Source organism: Xyrauchen texanus, chromosome 19 (assembly GCF_025860055.1).
Source record: "Xyrauchen texanus isolate HMW12.3.18 chromosome 19, RBS_HiC_50CHRs, whole genome shotgun sequence".
NCBI classification, from domain to species: Eukaryota; Metazoa; Chordata; class Actinopteri; order Cypriniformes; family Catostomidae; genus Xyrauchen; species Xyrauchen texanus.
In genome coordinates this window covers 34167831-34190161 of record NC_068294.1, presented here as the reverse complement: position 1 = coordinate 34190161, position 22331 = coordinate 34167831, and the positions used below count along the sequence as shown (strand labels likewise).

At 34.2% G+C, this 22331-nt stretch overlaps 2 protein-coding genes across 2 annotated transcripts in view; both read left to right on the top strand.

Moving 5' to 3' along the window:
- LOC127660143 (stanniocalcin-2-like) overlaps positions 1-22331 on the top strand; it is a 264689-nt gene that overhangs the window by 19653 nt on the left and 222705 nt on the right. The window lies entirely within an intron of this gene.
- Positions 13313-15864, top strand: LOC127660144 (homeobox protein Nkx-2.5-like). Its single transcript, XM_052150240.1, has 2 exons — positions 13313-13813; positions 14663-15864. The coding sequence occupies exons 1-2, from the start codon at positions 13468-13470 to the stop codon at positions 15262-15264; spliced, it is 948 nt and encodes a 315-aa protein (XP_052006200.1). The 5' UTR covers positions 13313-13467; the 3' UTR covers positions 15265-15864.

Here is a 22331-nt window from a genome sequence, read left to right as displayed (position 1 = left end):
TTCCAGACATACTTTGAGAATGTGGACATTGACCTGTGACTTGAAATCACAACAGCCATGGAAATAATCTACTCTGGTTTTGTCAAACAAGCACAATTTAAGCACAAGGAACAACATTCATGGTATATATACATAGCACTTCCAGTTGGCGTCCAACTCGATGTTCACTGCCGTTTGTTTAAATCCAGCACTTCAACGTGACGTCTTCTCAGCTCCCTAGGAATTATGGGATTGTAAAGAGTCCAGTCGATCCACACATATGAATCTTGTGGGAAATAATAGGTCATTCAGATATTTCTCGCTTACTGTTTTATGAATACTGAGGATTCGGACATATACTCCATTAACATACTGTTTTGGCATACTAAATATAACGAAGTATGGATATTCAGGCGCAGCGCATGTTATTTAGTTATGTAGGAGAGTAGTATGAATCCATTCCCAGACATTTGTATGTCATACGGGAACGTGACTTGTCCCACAACCCAAATATGTGAACTGGTAACAACTGTGAAAAATATTTACTCTCATTTAGAGTTCAGTTTAATCGCAAAGTACAACTTTTTTGGTATATGTGCCTTTTTTTTTTTTTTTTTTTGCAACATTTTAAATGTGACATGTTCTCAGCTCTGTGGGATTATGGGATAGCATAGTGTCCAGTGGATGCACACTTCACAAAAACTTGCTGGATGTAGTAGATCTGGGTATTTCTCTCTTACTGTTTTATGAATACTAAGAATTCTGGCATCCTACTCCTTTGGCATACTGTATATAATAGGGAAGTATATAATACAATAAATATAGTATATATTATAATAAAGCAAAACTGCTTTTTGATACTATATTGTAGGGAAGTATGCATATATTTAAAATGAAGTATTATTATTTATTAAGTTGCGTGAGTTGATTTATACACATTTGGCTTTATTTATACTGAGCTGTAATTAACAATCAAGAAATAGTCTAGACACTATCATTGCAAATAAGAACTTTTGCTTCTTGATTTACACAGTGAAGGTGATGATTTTCCATAATGCTACACAGACATTAAAACTCAATCCAAATAGCCCTGAATTTCTAAGAATCTGATTTCTCTAAAATAAATTGTTGGTTAGGTCCACATTGTCTAGAGCCAGCTCTGATGAGATGAAGAGTGTTCCACTTGACGGGCACATAAAGCTGTCAGGGTCTGTGTCATGGGGCTGGCGCCATGCAGGCTGAGCTGCAGCTGCAGCGGGCACCTCCACCAGCCTCCTGCAGAAGCACTCATCACAGCAGTGGGAAAAACACTCTCTCACTCTCGCCAAAGCTGAATGAGACCACCGCACCATAAACAAGCTCCCCTACACTCTGGCTTGGGCTCTCCTGTCATAGGGCTGAAGATCTATAAACAAGCTTTATGAGGCCCTGGTGGCAGTGGGCAAGCAGCAGGCAAACTGATTCTCAGGCTGGGGCACTACACCTAATATATGACCGCCCAACACCACAACAAATAGACCATTCTGAATGCTGATGCATTTACTGAGCTGAAGGTGTGGATGATCTGGTCAAGCAGTTGTCAGGCTTTCAAAGATCCCTGGAGTCCAATTTCAGAGATGGCTGGAACAGTGCTGTGTAAATCTGATACATCATATTACTGCCATACGGGTTTATTGTGACCAAGACATTATAAAGGCTCTGTGCTGTTTCACAAATTAAGCTACTACCAACACTACTTTCAGAAAGAAAGAGAAATGCTACCTTGCTCTGGATAGAAGTGTTTGCATATAAAGGAAAATTCCTGGTTCACAAAAGATCATTTGACGACTCCTTCCTTTTCTTTAAAAAAATAAAAAGCAAAAATCTGGGTTCCAGTGAAGCACTTACAGTGGAAGTGAAAGGGGCCAATTCTTAAACTTTAAAATATTCACTGTTTAAAATATATTGCCACAAGACATAAATAATATGCATGTTTACATGATAAATCACTTATCAATCTTTTTTTTTTTAAAGTTATAGCCAATTTTACAACCTCATTGCCATGACAATGTCAACAAACCCTAAAATGCCCCTAAAACAATGATTTCAACAACTTTACTGCTCAAATAACATGTGAGTTTTAAAAGAAGAATTAATGTAAGAGCTTTTATAAAATTACATTTACAAGCTTCACCTTTCTGCCTTGAAACCCTCCAAAAATAGACCCCATTCACTTCCATTATAAGTGCCTCGTGTAACTTTGATTTGTGCTATTTTTATTTATTTTTTTTATCAAAAGGACAGATGTCAAAATAATTTTTGGTGGAATTCAACATTATGCTATATATACTATATAATACATAACCAGGGTTGGGACAGTTACTTTTGAAAAAGATTACAGAATACATGCTGCAAAATGTCATTTGTAACGTAATTCGTTAGATTACTCAAAGTCAGTAACGTATTCTAAATACTTTCAATTCTTCAGCACTGACTATATATTTGACTATAAAGACAAAATACACACTTTAAAGATACGTTCTCTGAAAAACCTAAATATCTTATGTAGTGTTGTTTCTAAAACAAAATAAATCAAATAGATCTTGCTTTAAGGATTTTTTGATATTTTTACAGGAAAACACAAAAATTATTATCAAGAAGATTTTTTGCCCTAGTATCAAAGGTCTTACTAGAAAAAAAGAAATAATGATCTAACGTGAAATATGATCGTGCCTGGTAACATGTGCATGTAAAATGCTAGAAATAGCATTTTTACTTAGCATAAAGCTGACAATTACAATATCTTCTGCTCCAAACTTAATTCTCTGTCTGCTTGTGTGAATGTAACACCTCATAAGAAAGTTTTTCACCGCTGTTCAAATGCACTTTGGATCGCATCATTTATATGTATAAATGTTTTCCATCTAAAAGGACTAAATATGAAATTAAACAAATTACAATAAAATGCAAAGTAATCTCTTCAGAAATCAAAATACTTTTTGAATGTAACTGTATTCTAAATACCAAGGATTTAAATTGTAACTCTAGTGGGATACAGTTACTTATATTTTGTATTTTAAATACGTAATCCCGTTACATGTATTTCGTTACTCCCCAACCCTGTATATACATATATTAATTGATTGAGCTCCTTTAACAGTTTTATCTCCTCCCCTGAAAGTCTTTGGCTCATTTTTAATGCATAAAATGCCTCATCATAACAAAATAAATAAATAAAGCAATACTCATTCATAACAACAACTGTATGGGAATTAAAATCCAGAAACAGTCAGTATTACTAAATTCTACGTTTTGTTTTAATGCGCTTGGATCAATGCAAAAATCACTGTCATGTTGTGTTCGCTCTGCCATTAACCTTAAAGTAAAGCAATGCATTACAGCCCTCTAGCGGACATTTATTATATGGCTATGAAAAATATTTGCCTAATAGTTTTGTTACACTGCCTGGCCAAAAATAAATGAATACATAAAAAGTCGCAGTTTGGATTTAAATAAGTAGATACTTAATATACTATGATTGGATCATTGTTGCAGTGATTAATATGTTTCAGTGTATCTGCTTCAGTGTATCTGCTTCATAGTGAACGCAAACCAGAGCCATATATAGAGAGAGTTGCGACAACGGAAGTTCTAAATGCTTGATCGTCACGTGATTCACGTAGACTTCAGATAGTTCCAGGAAGTGCTTTTGCGGTCATTCCAAACTGTTAGAGTAGAGTGACAGAACTGCGATTTCTGGTAATAAGTAATCAATAAATGCATTTATTTTATATATTTATGTAACACACCGACATATGTATGTAGCATGAGTATGTTGTTACAGCGATGTTGTTTTTTAAAGATCAAATCAGCTAATATTTGAGGATTAGTGTTCGCTTACCGTTATTTGCCTCAACTTAGGACCTATTTCAGGCTAGGGTTTCTGTTGCCTTTTTATGTTACCTCATGTTCATTGTTTTCACTAATCTCATGGTAACTAATGTCATATTTATGACTTTTCAGATAGTACAGAGACAGGCTGGTGACAGGTGATTTCCATCTTGCACCGCACAATGGGTCAATGAACTATTAGCTATTAGCAGATGTAAAATTTAGTGAAATGAAGCTTATTGTTTACAATTCTTACAATTCTATATATAGTAATATAATTATTTATGTATTATAAATATTATATATCTAATGTATAATTCTTACAATACTTATTCATATACACAATATATTCAGCTTTAAAACAACTTAAGCATACTCGTATATAAACTGCCGTTCAAAAGTAATGAGGCTGAAAATTCAGCTTGGCATCACAGGAGTAAATTACATTTTAAAATACATTAAAATAGAAAACAGTTATTTTAAATTGTAATAATATATTACTGATATTACTTTTTTGTATTTTTATTCAAATAAATGCAATAACTATTTACAGCAATTCATGAATACATTTCTAATAAATTAAATAGCATGCCAAGCATTTTGTATGTGTCCTTTCTTTCATGTTGTCGTTGCATAGTCTTCACCATGGTTTGCTGTGCTGCAAGGGGATGCTCCAATCGCTCAGAGAAAGGTGTGCGAATGTATGGCTTCCCCACTGACATGGAGAGGAGAAAAAAATTATTGGCTCAAGTCAGCAGGAGCAATCTAAATATAAATAAAAATTACAACAACAAAAAAATGTGTGAGGTATTTGCAAAGATTTTACAATTAATAGGGTGTTCGTTACTAACTTTATCCAGCTCCAATCCTTGCCTAATCTGTTAGTTATCCGATAACATCCCTTATCTCCTAATTTAACGAGTAATACTCAACTATAAGGTTTTAATTTACAAGTTATTTTTATTTAGATGTACTGATAATATACAGAATAAGATAATATTATTCTTTAAACGTCTCACCTTTTAAAAGTGCGTCGCAAACGGTTTGTTCTGATGCATCTCTACGGTGTTTGCTGCTACTTCCGGGAACTATTGAGAGGCTCCACGAGCCGCCATTGCTGTAAAAAAAACGTTCCATTGGAGTCAATGGAGTTGTCGCAACTCTCTCTATATATGGCTCTGACGCAAACGTAGGCCTACTAAATATACCAAATAAATAGTTTGTGACTATACCTACATCTCATGTCGCATATTTGGTATAGCCTATTAGTTGTGTAGATTCTTCGATTATTTCAGCTGACATGTTAGTTTGACAATTCCTCGAGGATCATTCTGACGTTTGGTGAAAACAAATGAAAAATAAAAAAGGTACTAAAAAAAAAAAAAAAAAAATTAGGAGCAAACACTAAACGACAATAGATTTATGGAAATAATATTTTCTGCACTTTGATATTTACTCTTCAAAAGAGTATGCTAATCGCGCATATATGTTCTCCTGTGCGTGTTTATAAGAACAGTTCGTAATATATAAACTATATCTGCTATAAAATCTTAAAGAATAATGATACATTTTGGAATTTCGTTTATTAAAGGCAGAGAAACTTTCATATCATGTCTACTCTGTTATAATACAACGACACAGTGCCAGCAGTAGCGTCCAATCAGCCACCAGGGGGCGCCTTCAAATTCAGAAAAAATACAAAATAGAAAAACGACTAATAAGTATGTCCTAATGTAGGCCAAGTTTCATTTCACTCATTCTGGTGAAATCAACTTATTGGTTTTCCCAGGGAAAATTCTAGAAGTTATCTAAATGTATAAGTAAAGCAGCATACAGATGATCCTTAACTTAAAGGGATAGTTCACTCAAAAATTTAAATTATCTCATCATTTACTCACCCTCCTGCCATTCCAGATGTGTATGACTTTCTTTCTTCTGCTGAACACAAATGAAGATTAAAAAAAATAATATTTTAGCTTTGTAGGTCCTCACAATGCACCAGCATTTTTAAGGCCCAAAAAGCACATAAAGGCAGCATTAAAGTAATCCATAAGACTCTAGTGGTTAAATCCATATATTCAGAGGGGAGATGTTAAGTGTGTGTGTGAAACAGATCAATATTTAAAGGTGCACTCAGTAATTCTAATCCAATACACTTTGTTTTTATAAAATTCTGCAAATATCTCCTCACAGTCTGCTAGCTGTCCATTCTGTGGGTGGGCTGAAAAACAATCTAGTATTTGTACAAATCCCTTGCTCTGTAAATGGTACAAAAACAAATTGGAACACAACACTACTTCAGTCAATCAGCAATGGGGGTGGTTCTTGCGCGTGCACAGGATGGGGGTGGGGGCAGAGCAAGAGGGAAATTGATTAGAAGATCGACGGCAAATCTGGCTGATGCAAACTTTCTAAACTCCAAGTAGGACAAATGGCTGAGAAAAAGATCAGACAAATATAAACTAAAAAAGAAGGATTATGATAAGTCGAGGGCTACATCGGAGAGGCTTTTCAGCATGCATGAATTTGGGGGTGGAGCTTCCAAAGGAGCACTGAAGGGAGGGTTGTGTTTGTTTTGGCAGTTGAGTTGGAATATCAACAGTGTTTCTCAGGAATCACTGAGTGCACCTTTAAATCCTTTTTAACTGTCAATATCCACTTTCACTTTCACATTCTTCTTATTTTGTTTTTGCCAATTGTGCATATTGCCACTTACTGGGCAAGGAGGATAATTTAATTTGAATAAATCGAATTTATTTAAAAAAAAGTCTTAAATATTGATTTGTTTCTCCATTCCTATGAGGGTAAGTAAATGATGAGAGAATTACAATTTTTGGGTGAACTTTCCCTTTAAGTCTGTATAATAGGCCTAGTAATTTTGTTTTCTTTATATCATGCAGGAATTGTTTGATCCACTTGATTTACCATGAAAACATTCCAGCTCTCAAGGTTACTTTATGAAAAAAATATATGTGGTCTCCATTTCCCGACTAGGGATGGTCCTTGAAAAACTGACAGTCACTTGGTCAAGAGACTTCCTCCACAGCAAGCGGAATTTCGTGAGCACAACTGCAGGATGGCCCTCTTTAATTATGATTAATATATATGGTGACAAACCCTTTTTGAAATGTGAGCATATGAACATCGTTTCAGTGTGAGCAAGTAGTCAAAACTATTCTGAGGCATCCACAAGAGAACAGGTCATCTGTCTCCCACAGGGAGCAATCATGTTACTCTTTGCCCCCGACTAATCCACTGCCAAATCTCTGAACATGAGTTGACAAAGAACATTTTTATTCCCTTAGAAATAGATACCAAATTATGTGATGACAAAGGGCACTGGTTTAAAATCTCCCTAATTATTTTTCCCCTTCTCCCTCGTGCAATGTTTTACAGATTATCTGATTCACTCCACTTGTAGGCTATATAGGCTTATGAAAATTATGAAAAAATAATTTTAAAATTATGTTATTGATAATGCTCAGAAGAGCCACATCTGGGGAAAAAGCCTCCCTCACTTAGGGTAAAAGTATTTTGTCTCAAAATAAATGTGATAATTTTCAGTATATTCATACAAATTTAAAACATTTAAAAATATATTAAATGTTAGATCAAACTGCCTCAAAATCAACCTTTAGACATTGCACGCATTGATCTCATGGAAGAGGAAAAATGTGCAGTTCATAGTGACAAACAGGTGTTTAGGAAAGTACTGAGGTAGTTTGGAGAAAATAAAATCAAAGGAGCCTTTTACCCCGCTGAGCCTTTTGCCCTGTTGTAAACTAACTGTAAGTACAATGTCTATGTATAAACATCAGTTTTTAACCCTAAAAAAGTTGTCATTTGACATTTGAGGGGCTGATGAGAGGAATAATGAGTGAATTTTCTGGGAAAATTATTGAAAAAGGGGTACCTGCTGAAGTGAAGTCACGTGACGTTGTATAAAAACTCTGGACTTACAACTCACAGTCTTTATCTAAAAGAAACATGGAGCATTTTTAAGAAAGGTGCTGACACAATAACTTTCAATGTTATTTTAATTAGTAGCCAATACAAACTGTAATATTGAAGATAAAAGCAATATTTTGAATAAAAAAATGAAGATTTATCAAATCTGCCCTTTTTTTTCTTTTTTTCTTTCTTTTTTTAAATTTGCCTAGAAGGGTTTGGATTTATTTATTTATTTATTTATTTATTTATTGGTGGTAATTAACATCATTCCTTTGCTGTTGATTGATGTATATTCCTTTAAGGAGGTATTTCTACCTGACCTAACACTTAAAATCTGTTTTGTTGGTGTAACTGAATAGAGGCAAGTTGATTCGGGCATGTTAAATAATACTTATTTTTAGTTGTATTTATTTTTTTATTGTTTTGCTTGGCAATAAAGGCTACTGTGCATATTTCAGATTTTCTGATGGTAAAGTCAAAGAATTATCATTATGCTAAATAATTAGAAAACACATTTTTAGTAGGTAGGGTACAACGGGGCTAAAGGCATAAGGACAATTTCCTTTTCTGGTCAAAAATGTGTCAAGAATGGAAAAAATACATTTATTTTATTTAATATAATTTACCCCACACCTTGGGGTAAAAGGCCCCAACTCTTGGGGTAAGAGGCCCCCATGGGATTTATATTCGTAGATATAAAGACAAAAATTATAGTACAAAATTGGTCATACTTTTTAGACAGCAACATGCTATTTTGAGTAACAAATTAAGATAATACTTAATAAGAATATCGACTTCGGAAATTGGTTAAACATTCCCTTTTGGCACATTTGGCATTTCTTAACATCTCCATTATTCTGTATAGAAATGAATCTCCACTGTGATTTGATCAGTCAAGTTGAGCCTAATTTGAAGTTATTTGGTAACAAATCTATTCGCCCCACTTAAAAAAACATTGTGTTTTATATAGGCCTTTAAATCTGCAATGGGGGGGTTTAGGCTATACCTCAAATAAAATCCTTTCCCTATTGGACAGTTATTAAAAATAACTTTTGATGAAATCACCTTGAACAAAACTGAAAATAACAAGTAATAAGCTAAAAATAAATGTGATAATTTCAGTGATTTTCATTAGCTAAATAAATTTTCAAAATGATTAACTATTCGGTCAAATTGCCTCAAACTTCGGACATTGCAATGATCTCATGGATCTGGAATATTTTGGGGTATTTTAACAAACAGGAGTAAAGGAAAAAAGTGTGGTAGTTTTTGTTGCTATTGCCTTTAGCCCTGTTCTACCCCACATTTGAAACTTAAACATCCATGAACGTTTAAAAATGAACAAGAACTTAATTATCTTGATATTAGATGACTTTGATGAAGAAGAAGAAAAAACTGAAAGAGAAGGATATGGCATTGTTGAAGGGTCAATTGAAAAATGAAAATGTAGCCATGTCTCAAATAGAGTGAACCAAATAAATCACAACTGCCTCTGTGTTCAAAACGTGCTAAATAGTGACTATTACAAATTCCTAGATCTCCTGGCATGAGATTCCATCAGGGAGGTGTTAAACTTGGAAGTGATTGACATGGATGACGAGTGGCGGAAAGACCCGTCCTGTTTTCAGTATGTGTGCTGGTGTGCTCTCATCACTGGAGCAGGAACGAAGGCAGACTCATTTAGATAACACACATCTCACCCCTCTGCCCCACCATTTCCTTAACAGGTCAGCCTACAGGAAGTTTTCAAAAACGCTTATCCGACTCTTTATCTGCTCCAAATGCACTGTTGAAAGACAAAACTTCAGATGCAGTTGGGATAGTTTTGTGACATCTTCTTCTCTAGACCTTGTAGCCTGTCATAATATTTATTTCAGAAATGCATCAAACAAGATGAATTATTCTAAACGGGTTCAAGCAACAGAAAACGTGCATGTGTATGTAGTAAACTCTCTGAAACATTTAAACGTTTTCAGCTCGAGGATTGTCACTAACCGCAGCGGGGCTGAGAGAAAGAGATGGTTAATAAATCATCTTGATAAAAAGCAGTTTCCATAAACTGTGCAGCCAGTTTACTTTATTTCACCAATTATTGCAACGATGGACAAGGGAGTGTTGATTCGATCATAGAGAAAAGTGCTTGCGTCCATTTATCAGAAAAGCCTATCTTGAGACGCAGGCATCCAGATTTTCTCCAAATATATAAACATGAAGCTCTAAAGCAGACACGGGCACCATTTACTCTGCAGAATTGAACGTTTGAGATAAAACAAACGATAATGTCTGTCTCCTCTGCAAAAGTGATGACTAATACCAGCTCTCTTTTCTATTCAGATGAAGGGTACCAGTCATTTCCTTCTTTACCCCGTTTTGTTCAGATAGAGCGAACACTGTAAATTGATTCTGTAATGTGTTTCTTATATCCTAATAAAAAGTCAAATTCAAGTCATTCAAGTAAACCTAATGTGTAGGGTCTTAATCAACCCTACACATTAGGTTACAAAACATGCTCCAGGTCCAATACAAGTGGCATATGTTGATTAGGGCCTATACCACAAAAAATACTTTAGACTAATCCCGTTTATATGTGTGTGTGTGTGTGTGTGTGTGTGTGTGTGTGTGTGTATATATATATATATATATATATATATATATATATATATATATATATATATATATATATATGTACACATATATAATCAAAACAAGCCAGTACAACATTTATCACTTATTGTCATACAAAGTCCAGTAAACATAAAAAAGCTAAAATCAATATTCAGTGTGACCACCTTTGCTTTTAAAACAGCACCAATCCTCCTAGGTACACTGTAAAAACCATCTGTAATTTTAAAAGTAGAAGACTGTAAATGTTCATTGATTAACAAGTATTAACTGTAAAATATACAGTCAAAATGTTTTATATAAGAAAATACAAAGAAAAATACAGTAGTTTTTACAATAAAGTGCTGTAAAAAAAATATTTTTAGATGTAAAACGTATGATTTTCCTGTATAATTAATGGTAAAATTTTACATTGTTCAACTACAGAATACATGTACTTTTTACAGTAAATGATTGTTAAAATTACAGTATAAAAAACCTGCAATCGGGCATTCACAGAATTCCCTGCGTGATCATTTACATTTAATTATATTCTATGGGAATAGTTATGTTTCTTCTTATTTTTAATATCAGTTACGTGTATTGGGGTGTTCTGTGTTATATTTGATGTAATTTAGTTAATGTTTACTGCATTATTTACATGTGTTACCATGATGGTGTTTAGTGTTTGTGTGAGTGATACTGAGCAATGTTTGGTCATTGCTCCAGAAAGAGCCACTACTGATGAACTGTCATCATGCGCTCTTCTGTCATTTTTACAGTGATTTAACGATACCTTATAAAGTAAAAAGCAGATATTGTTTACAGATTCAAAAGGCTAATATCAAGTTTATGATTTTTTTTTACTGTAAATTTAACAGAATTTGTTTTTATAATTTTTTATATATGCCATCGTGGTCATGTAAATTACAACAGTTTTAAACTGTAAAATGTACAGGTTGTTCTGTAAAGTTGTTTACATTTTTACTGTATTTTTTAAATAATTATTCTGGCAACCAGAGTTGCCAGTTTTTTTTTTTTCTTTTGTAAAAACAACAGGATTTTTTTACAGGGTACACCTGGACACAGTTTTTCTTGGTTGTTGGCAGATCGGATATTCCAAGCTTTTTGGAGATTTCGCCACAGTTCTTCTTGCTATTTAGGTTAATTAGTCTCTCAACTGTCTCTTTATGTAATCTCAGACTGACACAATGTTCAGTGGGGGGCTCTGTGGGGGCCATGACATCTGTTGCTGGGCTTCCTGTTCTTCTATTCTAATCTTTTCTATTTGCAAAAGTAATGTTTGGAGTCTAATATTTATATGTCCTATTGACACACTAAAGATGAAGATATAAATAATTATCTTAAAATAAATGCTTTTGTGGAACATCTTATGTACTTAAGATTTTTACACAGTAGGCTACAGTGTATATATATATATATATATATATATATATATGCTATATAAAATGGTGGCTACAGCCAGTACAATGGTAGTGAATAGGGACAGTACAAACATTAAAATGCACAGTGTTTCTAAAGTATAGTCCTACAATACGTAAACATTGCGTGTTAACATGATAGTGTGATCAATCAGTGATTTACCGGCGTTACGTCATCATGGCAACGAAGTTGTAAAATTGGCAATAACTTTACACAGAAAAGATTAGTAAGCGATTTTATCACACTAAAGTCACGTTAACATAGATATCGTTTATGTCTTATTGCTATAGGCTACCTTTTAAACAGTAGGCCTAGCCTATGCCGTGTATTTAACGTTTGCTGATTAGCCCCATTCACTTCCATTGCCTCACGCTAACCCAGATTTTTGCTTATTTTATTTATTTTTAAGAAAAGGAGGGACAAGTCGAAATTAATGTGTGTGGTAATCATAATGCCACAAATGCTGTTGATTTAGCTTAACTTGTATTGAACCCGGAACATTCCTTTAAAAATTATATAGGCCTACAGTAGACTATAGCCGCTATTTCTGCTTTTATTTAATAAATTGATGAGGAGAGGATATTATTTGTATGGTACAAATGCTGTCAATTGAGTTGAATTTGTATTAAGGTCAAAGATGCTCCCACATTTTACAGTGTGATAAAGTGCTTAGGCTTGGCCTGCTGATTGCAGAGGCTATTTTCTTTTTTGAATGTCTATATTTTAGAAGAATTTCCATTTGTTCCTCTTCTGGTGCGGCTGTTCGGCGTGGGTGGGTTTCTGGTTTGTTGTCATCTGTTATCACGTCTTGATAACAAACCCAGTGGCACCAGAATCTTTCAGTGGTAGACAGTTGGGTTTGTCGTTGCAGGTTTCAGGTTGCAGCAGTGGCACTGTCTAATCCCTTAGAGAAAACTCTTCTTTGGCCTGTAGCTTCCCTTTGGATTAAGCAATTAAGAGGAAAGCAAACAAACTGAGTGCACAAATTTGCGCTCCGTTATGTCCAAAAGGGCCATTTACAGCCTCTTATAATGAAGAGTGGTGATTCAAATCAAATTTCAGAGCTGACAGACAGAAGAAGCTTTTATCTGGATCACTAATGCAAGCACTAACACTTTGCAAACACACACACAAAATAATAATAATAATAGGCTAATAAATAGGCCTACTAGAAACTAGAAACTAGAAATATCCTTTTGTATGGATGATTATTTCGACATGTAACATTTTAAAAAATAACTTGACGCGTTTTAGTAAACAACAAAGTCATTTGCATGTGTTCGTAAAGTTGCTTTAATTGGTAGATGTTTTTATGCATCGACTTGTATGGAGGTCTTACGAGTAATTTTAATATTAGGCTGTGTGTCGTTGGAACTTGTCTGGCCAATGGGAAGCTCTAAAATGTTTTAAGCGGAGCTAACCCCGCCTTTCTGCCTCCCAACGTCTTTACTTCGACCTACCATAGACCCCGAAGGTGTGTATTGAGGTGTTATTAGAAAGATGAAAGTGGTTATATGCCTCCAAACACAACAGATGATCCCCATTCATTAAACGACAAGACACCCTGATAAATGCCAACTGGATTGCACGAAAGTGAGAAGCTAAAGAGGATTCTCATAGTCCATGGCAATGTTTTACAGTCAGATGACTTCCACTCCTTTCTCAGTGCGGGACATATTGAACCTGGAGCAGAATCAAGAGGACATGGTCTCTCTGGACATATCTCAGCGGCTGGACAGTGCCCTTAATCCGACCTCATCCTGCATGATGTCCACTTTCAAACAAGAGCAGTTCATGGACATGCCATCCACAGCCACTCTTTTCGGCGAAGACCTTCAGGAGGACAAAGCCAACAAAAACAGCCCACTGAACTTCGGGTCTGCTGCCTTTTATGGGAAGAATTTCTTAGAAATGGACTATGTTAAAGACGCAAAGACGGATGACACATTTGAGGAAAAGGAGAAAAAAGGTGATAAATCGAGCCTATGCAATAGCTAGACTTTTTTTCAGGCAACATAAAAATGTGCTTTAAGTGGTAATATTTTAATTAGCTTTGTTCAAGTCAAAACTTTTATTTAATCTCACTGAATCAATTTGACATATAAGGTGACCTCAACAATAGTAATGTAATGGTAAGAACAAGTAGAAATATACCCTTAAGGTACAACTACAAGGCAACAATTTTTCGGTGTAGTTGGAAATGTTGAAAACTAAACGTCAATACAATTTGCATATAGGTCTTCTTATTTATTATGAATTATTATGCCAATTGTACATGCGTCATTTCATTTTTGTCATTTTAATTAGATTATATATATATATATATATATATATATATATATATATATATATATATATATATATATAATATAATCTAATATATGATAAATATATATATATATATATATATATAAATATACAAAAATATTAAAAAAATAATATATATATATATATATATATATATATGTATGTTTATGAGTTTTCAGTTGGTTGTGATTAAACAAGTAGCCTAGCCTATATTGTTTTAGACATACAAAGTATTTTTATATTACCACAAAGTAGCCTATGCCATAGGTACACTAAAAAAACGAACCTAATGTTCTTCGTGTGGTAACATCTAAATTTAACTGGTTTTATTCAAGTCAAGAATGTTATTTAACAACACCACATACATTAGATTATAACAGCAAAACTTTCATTTTAAGGGCTAAATCAGATAGCAATCTTTAAGGTAAAATGTGCAGAATACCACTTTTACAGCTATTTCCTATTAGTCCCAATGAATTTTAACAATCTAACCTGTTTTTGTTTTTTTTAGACATTAGCTGTTGTCAAGAAGAGCCAAGTGAAGATCTAAAGCTGGATGATCCTGATCGCCCCAAACAGAGGAGAAGGAGGAAGCCTCGCGTACTTTTCTCTCAAGCACAGGTGTACGAGCTGGAGCGACGCTTCAAGCAGCAGAAATACCTTTCTGCACCAGAGAGAGATCATCTAGCCAGCGTTCTTAAACTCACACCCACACAGGTGAAAATCTGGTTCCAGAACAGACGCTATAAGTGCAAGAGGCAGCGTCAGGACCAGACCTTGGAGATGGTGGGCATCGCGCCTCCGAGACGCATCTCGGTGCCGGTTTTGGTTCGCGATGGGAAACCCTGCCTGGTAGACACGTCGACTTATAACACTTCTTACAATGTAGGGCTCAATCATTTCACTTATAACACTTACCCTGCCTTTAGTAATTTCCCGAGTCCGGGCAACACGAACTACTCCTGCAACTACCCATCGAGCATGTCTGCCATCCAATCCTCACAGTCAAACAATAATTACATGAACTTTGGAGTTGGGGATCTAAATAATGTCCAGGCATCATTTCAGTCCAGCAGCGGGGTATCCTCACTACATGGCATCCGAGCTTGGTGAAAAGTCTCTAAAAGACGAACATTACTGCCTGAATGACTTCAGTTGACATTTTCGCAATTGGTGACTGTAACTCGCTGAAGATCACAGAATCTGGGATGGTTTAGATCTGCTCGTGAAATTGTAGATCAGAAGCAAATTCGTTCATTTTTCACGCTTTAGTAACTTGCATTTTGTATGAATAATTTTCTTGCACTTGAGTTGAATTATGAGAGATTAACAGCACGTGAAATATACAACTTGTATCTTATTTATGATTTTTCACTTGATGTGTTATGAGGCCTCTGACTCTAGCCTGCCTTTCTTTCTTTCTAACAATTCTGTATCAATCATTCTATCATTCTAACTTTCTTTTTTCTTTCTTTCTTTCAGATCAGTCTATTTTTTTGTGTCCCATTTGACTTTGGTAGGGCTATAGACTGAAACTATAAGAACGGGAAATGTGTTACAACGTTAATTTACATTAACGCAATTATGTTCTTTGTGTAAATAACCATAAAGCATGTAGATATCGCAAAAATTATACTTCAAAAGGTTTTGGTATTCAGTTGTTTGTCTAGGTTTGATATGTGAACTTTTCGAAAAATAAAGGATTTGCAGAACTGTATCAACCAATCATCGTTTGTTTGGTATAACACAATAGCGGTTAAATAATAATTAATAAAGTAGGCCTATAATAACAACAGTAATAATAATAATAATAAGTATTATTATTATTTTATTAATATTATTTTAAAAAGACATTTGAAAAACTACATTATTATATTTAGGCCCTATTATTATTATTATTATTATTATTATTATTATTATTATTATTAATATTATTCACTAGCCAAATAAATCCAAGGCTTTAAATATCTCAAAATTATAGACAAAAATATATATATAATAATTATAATTTTTTTTGTATAAATTATGATTATCACTATACATGTTTTTTTATATAATAATTTCATTTTTTTTAGAGAAAACAAAAAACGTTTTAATTATAGGATTTTAAACGAAAACGAAGACAACAACAACAAAAATACTTATAGCCTATATGCTTAACCAAAGGTGATTTTGGGTTTATGTGTTACACTTTTCTAAGATTTATTTCCACACATTTATTAAAAATAAATAAATATGTAATTATTCAGCATAAAACAATTAAATAGAATAGTTCTGAAATAACAATGTTTAATAGCCCCCTGTTTTTTTTTAAATAAATCTATATTTTTTTACTTGGACAGGTAATTATTTGCACTGCAATGGTCAATAATTAAATAATTTATTTAATAACCATTTGAGGTTGTAAAAAATATATCAGTTGAACTAACTGACTGGTATTATGAAAATAGTTTTTCAGAGTTGATCAATAAATTAGCATGCTTCAGTGGGACTTTTGTCATTGTGATGACTGATTATCCAATTACGTGCAGTTTTTAAGATATAGGCCTACATTAAAATGTAATTTCACATCCACTATTCAGGAACTTATATAGCCATACATCCTCACAATACCATTTTATATATATAAAATTACTTTTGTACCCACAAGAGTTTGTCACCCTTGATTGACAACACAAAAGGGCTGTGCTAAGTGTGTTGAATCACACAATTTGCTTGACATAGAGACAGACTTGTATGGAAGAGGAAAGGAGATCTAGATTTGCTTACTTAAAATGAGTAATAGTTTGTCCTTGGGCATCTTTCTGGCCTCTCCACACAAATCAGTAAACATGTACCACTGAGCTAGCATCTGCTTACAGATAAAATATATGCATTGCATTAACACAAAAGAGTGATTAGTTACTGTGGAAATGAATATAATTTCACGGGACCCTGAGAGGGAGAAAGGTCACACAGTTACAATAGTGGTCCACTCTTCAGAGGCGTTGAAAAGAACAAGTCAGATAACATGGATGCACATCTCTAAAAATAACAGACCTTGTCCTCCAGCCACAATGGAAGGCGAATAACAGAGAGAGGGAGAGAGGGAGAGAAGGAGACCAGGGATGGAATAATCAGCTTTTCCGGGTCTTATCTGAGGAAAGACAGGGTTGCATGCCTCTTTATCAGTAGTGCTCTGATTATGGCCATAGCTTTTCTGAGCTTTTCTCTATGTGATACTCCAGTTCTCTCCTGCCCAGCTAAACAGCTGCTGGTTCATTGCTCCCCAGGATGTGAGTTTAACTCACCTAAATTGCCTGTCATACAGTAGGTGTCCATGTGACAGCATCCAGTGTCTAGCCTGGGTTCAGCTAGAGGCAAATGGTAAACTAGCGTACTACTTTAGCAGCAACAGCAAGGGTTATATACTCAGACTTGAATTAAACCTTTAAATCTTAATTTAAATGTAAAGGCTTTTTTGATGTCATTTACTTTACTTAACATTTAACAAAACCAAATCTACAAACAACGGCATTTTGATGCAGAAGAACCATGTTTTATAATTGGATACTGCCTTTATCTTTAATTAAAAGTATACAACTTAAGTTACAATGTTAGTCAAACAGGCCTTTTCAGGCTTTTTAGGAGAAATAAACACCTGTTTACACTTAGAAATATTTAGATAATTTATTGATAGTTAAGGTTACTTCTACAGTTTTTTTAATATGTCTGCTGGAATAAAATAGACTTGTGTTTTGATTCTTTATAGGCTAATTTAATACATTGTACTTATGCAGTAATGTTATTATAAATATCTGATATGTAATTGAACTGAAAAAAGATTAAAAGTAATTAAAGTAATGTCAGAATAATAACAAACTTCTGCAGAAGTATCTCAAAACAGAAACTTCTGAACAGAAATACCACTCAGAAATGCATGCTGACTTTCGTCATTCTTTTCTATTAATTGTAGAAGAATCAACAGTCTCACAAAAATATGTTTTAAAGGTGCAGTTCTCTTCTATGTTTAACAATGTAGTAATTTATTTGTCATTACTGTCAGATGAAATTTGTTGTTGTGGTATTTATTTACCTCAAAATTAATTTGAACAACAAAACTTTGCATATAAAATAACGTATTTTTATGTTAAATTCACTTCAGTGAAGATCTATAGTCTTCAATTATATTTTTGGAGACTATGCCATGCATTAGGGGCAGATTTATGCCATCTCCATAAGCCATTTACTTTTTTAAGTAAAATTAAGTTAAATAACCATATATAACCAGCAGGTGGCTGCAGAGGTCCAGTCATATGTCTTGTTGTGGCAAACTGATTTGTTTTTAGTTCTTAAACATGTTAACCATTTAGATATATATTTAGACATTATTGCTAATTGCTAAATTATGCCAAATGATGCAGATTGTAGGCTATGCTTCTATCGTGTTTTGAATTTTTATGTTATTAGATGCGTTTACTGAAAGATATACTTTTTATGATTGATGGAAATGTATGCTGAATTGTTGTGTATTTGATGTACCCTTTGTTTTGTTATTTTATTATCTTTTTCGGGTGATGTTATGAAATGGAAAAATGTTACTTATTGAGTTCACCACAAGTTTCCCATAACAGGGACAATAAAGTACATTCCATACCATAAAAAACATTCACGATAGTATTTCTGTCACAGTTTAGCTTTTTGTTTGTTTTAGGTGTTTTGAAGTGTCTGTTTTTGCAATGATGTTCCATAAATTATTACATACCATGGTACTACAAAGACAAGATTAGAGTAAGATTTTAGCCACGTGTTATTTGTTTCAAAAATCCCAATTGAACAATTCGTTAAAATAATAAGAAGAAATAAAACATGCCAAGAAATCCAACAGCAATAAACAGACATTAACATAAATTAATTGTTCTGAATTGTGGCGGATTTATTGATTTTATTTGACCAAAAAATACAACAAACCAAAAAAAAAAAAAAAAAAAAACACACACACACACACACACACACACACACACACACACACACACACACACACACACACAAAAAAAAACATGTAGGCCTAGTCTTTCCCATTCATTTCCAATGTTGTGTAAAACACCATGAAAGGTACTTTTTCACACAACCACACCAACAGAATCCAGCAGTTTTTGTGTGCGTAGATCGGTAATGTCAGCAAAGTCCCGAAATCTCATGCCACCGATCAAAGGGGGTCATTTTTGACCCCAATACCATACAAAGGTTAAATAAAGATGTATATATTAATACAAGTTTATATAAGTACTGTTTTTCATATTTATTCCAAACTGTAAATTTGTAAATAAATCCAAATCATATTCATAAATCTAATTAATTACATAATCATTACTCATATTAATAACAGAAGACAAACATGTGATGTTCTGTTGTCCTGGTATTAAATAAACATTTGTTTGTTTTTATGTGTATTGCTTCTCTCTTAAGTGTAATAACAACGAAATCTGAGGTAGCGTCGTGTTTTACTAGATTATTTTAATATCTATGCGTTCTGTCACATTGTATTTGGACTCGAGACCATTCAAGCAATTGTCTCAATTGGGAGCAACTGTTGTTTTTAAGTTCTGTTTGTGTTTCATGAAGTTACAAGGAAAACGTGTATAAACTCTAAAGCTATTTCTGATGATTTTTACTTGATGTTATTTTGATATGTGAGTGAAACATTATGTGTTGAATTCTACTCGCGAGCTCTCCGATCAGCACAATTATTTGACTGTTTGATATTGTGAACAGTAAATAATCATATTTCACAAGTTATGGAAATGGAACACTTCTAATTTGTCAGCCAATTAAAAGGCACATGATAAGAGTTGGCTGGCATCGCGTTAGTAGACTGAAAAGTTCCGGGTCAAAACTCGTTGTTCTGGCCATAAATCATCATATATCATCCCACCACATTTCAGGTGGGCATACGCAAAACCCTAAGAAAGACAGATGGGCATACGGCATATGTCTGCGAATGCCTTAGACTACACAACTGGTTATAAATAGGCTATACAAAATATGAATCAAAGGCACGTAAATGTCTTATTTGTCTACAGAGATGAAGTAAACAAATTATTCATTTAAAAATAAATAAAATTGCCAATGCAAATCCTATGTCCGGCTCTAAAAGAACAAAGATAATCTCACTTTTTCCGCAGTCTTCAGTTTATGATGAACATCACTCTCACTCTGAACCTCTCCAGCTCAACAAACGGGACAGATGCACTTGTCTCTGGTCCTATCACTTGGAAACTTAGCCATGATCACCCTTGCAACTGTCCCATCTCCCTCATCATCACCATTATAAGCAACATCTTGGTCATCATCTTTTTGGACGCCATCTCAATGAACGTCTACATTACCTACACCCTGATTGGCCGATGGACTTTAGGTAACCTAGCCTGTGACATCTGGTTGGCTGTGGACTATATATGTGGCCAGCAATACTTCTGTTATGAACATTCTGGCCATCAGCGTTGACTGCTACCTCTCTGTCATGTGACCGTCACCTCTGACCTATCTGGCCACTAGAACCTACAGAAGGGCAGCATTGCTGATTGTGTATGAAATGTGTAAAAAAATAAACTAGGTAGCACATATTGTCATGCAGATAATACCTGTCATGATGTGCTACCAGCATAACTATGAGATAGTGTGATATAGGTGTGAGGCTGTACTAAGCCCTAACCCTACCCCAAACACAAACCCCAAAAACTATACAAATATAGAATCGGTAGCACATCTTGATGTGTAGCATATATTTTCAGGACACAGGCTATTTTGTACTGGCAGTATAGTGGGTGATAGAACTGTTCCAGAAGGTCAGTGCTCAGTACAGTTCCTATCTGAGCCTATGATCACATTTAGAACAGCCAATGTCAGAAAGATAAAACCAATATTATTGAGGGGAGATACATCACAGCACAACAAGGTTGAGCAGAATGTGCAAGAACAAAGACAAATTCTGCATTTTCTCAGACAATGCTCTATAAAAAAAAAAATAAAAAAAAAAGAGAGAAAGTATGGACATTTTAAATTCAATAAACCATTTAAATTTATGTATTCTATAAAACCCATTAAAATGTAATGGTGATAAAAAGGGACAACCACATTACTGATAATCTGATGAAAAACAAATTCATGTTTTGTTTTGCATTAAGTCTAACAAATAAGGTGTCCAAGTTTAGTATCCTATTTAAGGGATAGTTCACCCAAAAAAGAAAATTCTCTCATCATTTACTAACCTTTATGCCATCCCAGACTTTCATCTGCAGAACACAAATTAAGATTTTTAGAAAAATATTTCAGCTCTGTAGGTCCATACAATGCAAGTGAATGGAGGCCAGAACTTTGAAGGTCCAAAAAGCATATAAAGGCAGCATAAAAGTAATCTACACAACTCCAGTGGTTAAATCCATATAGTCAGAAGTGATATGATAGGTGTGGGTGAGAAACAGTTCAATATTCAAGTAATTTAATGCTATAAATTTTCCTCCCCGTCCAGTATTTGGCAGTATGCGCAAAAAATATGGATATGGATTTAACCACTTGAGTCATATAGATTACTTTTATGCTGCCTTTGTGTGCTTTTTGGACCTTTAAAGTTCTGGCCTCCATTCAGATGCATTTTATGGACCTATAGAGCTGAGATATTTTTCTATTTTTTTTAGCGAAAAAAGAAAGTCAAACATCTGGGATGGTGTGAGAGTAAGTAAATGATGATTGAATTTATAGTTTTGGGTGAACTATCCTTTGAATTATATCAGTTAGTCATAGGGACACACATCGCACACACATAGCATTGTTCTGTGAGAATGACCCTAAATCATTTAAAATGAAGTGAACTGCTAATAGTAATAAAACAAAAACACAAATATATTTTTTTTTAATCAAATAAGCAATATTTTGGTTTATAATATGATTCCTGTCTCTCAGAGTTCTTGTCATAGCAATTCCAGCAGTGTTCAAGAAGTCAGACCATAGACAGAGCAGAGCCCACAGAGGCAGAAGAGACTGAGGACAATCTGTCCCGCCATCACCCACCAAACAGCGGCGTGGTAGAATAAACAAAGGGAGAGGGACCAGATACCCAACTCACTACGTACAGCCCTCCACAAATGGACTCAGAAGAAAGCGGCCCAGACCCTCTTTGCAATTCATCTGGCTTTCATTGT

What these genes read in the sequence shown, in the direction of transcription:
- LOC127660144 (XM_052150240.1), top strand. Translation starts at nt 13,468, where the DNA reads ATGGCAATGTTTTACAGTCAGATGACTTCCACTCCTTTCTCAGTGCGG. An exon ending in TGAGGAAAAGGAGAAAAAAG is followed by an intron (nt 13,814 to 14,662) that starts GTGATAAATCGA and finishes TGTTTTTTTTAG; the next exon opens with ACATTAGCTGTTGTCAAGAA.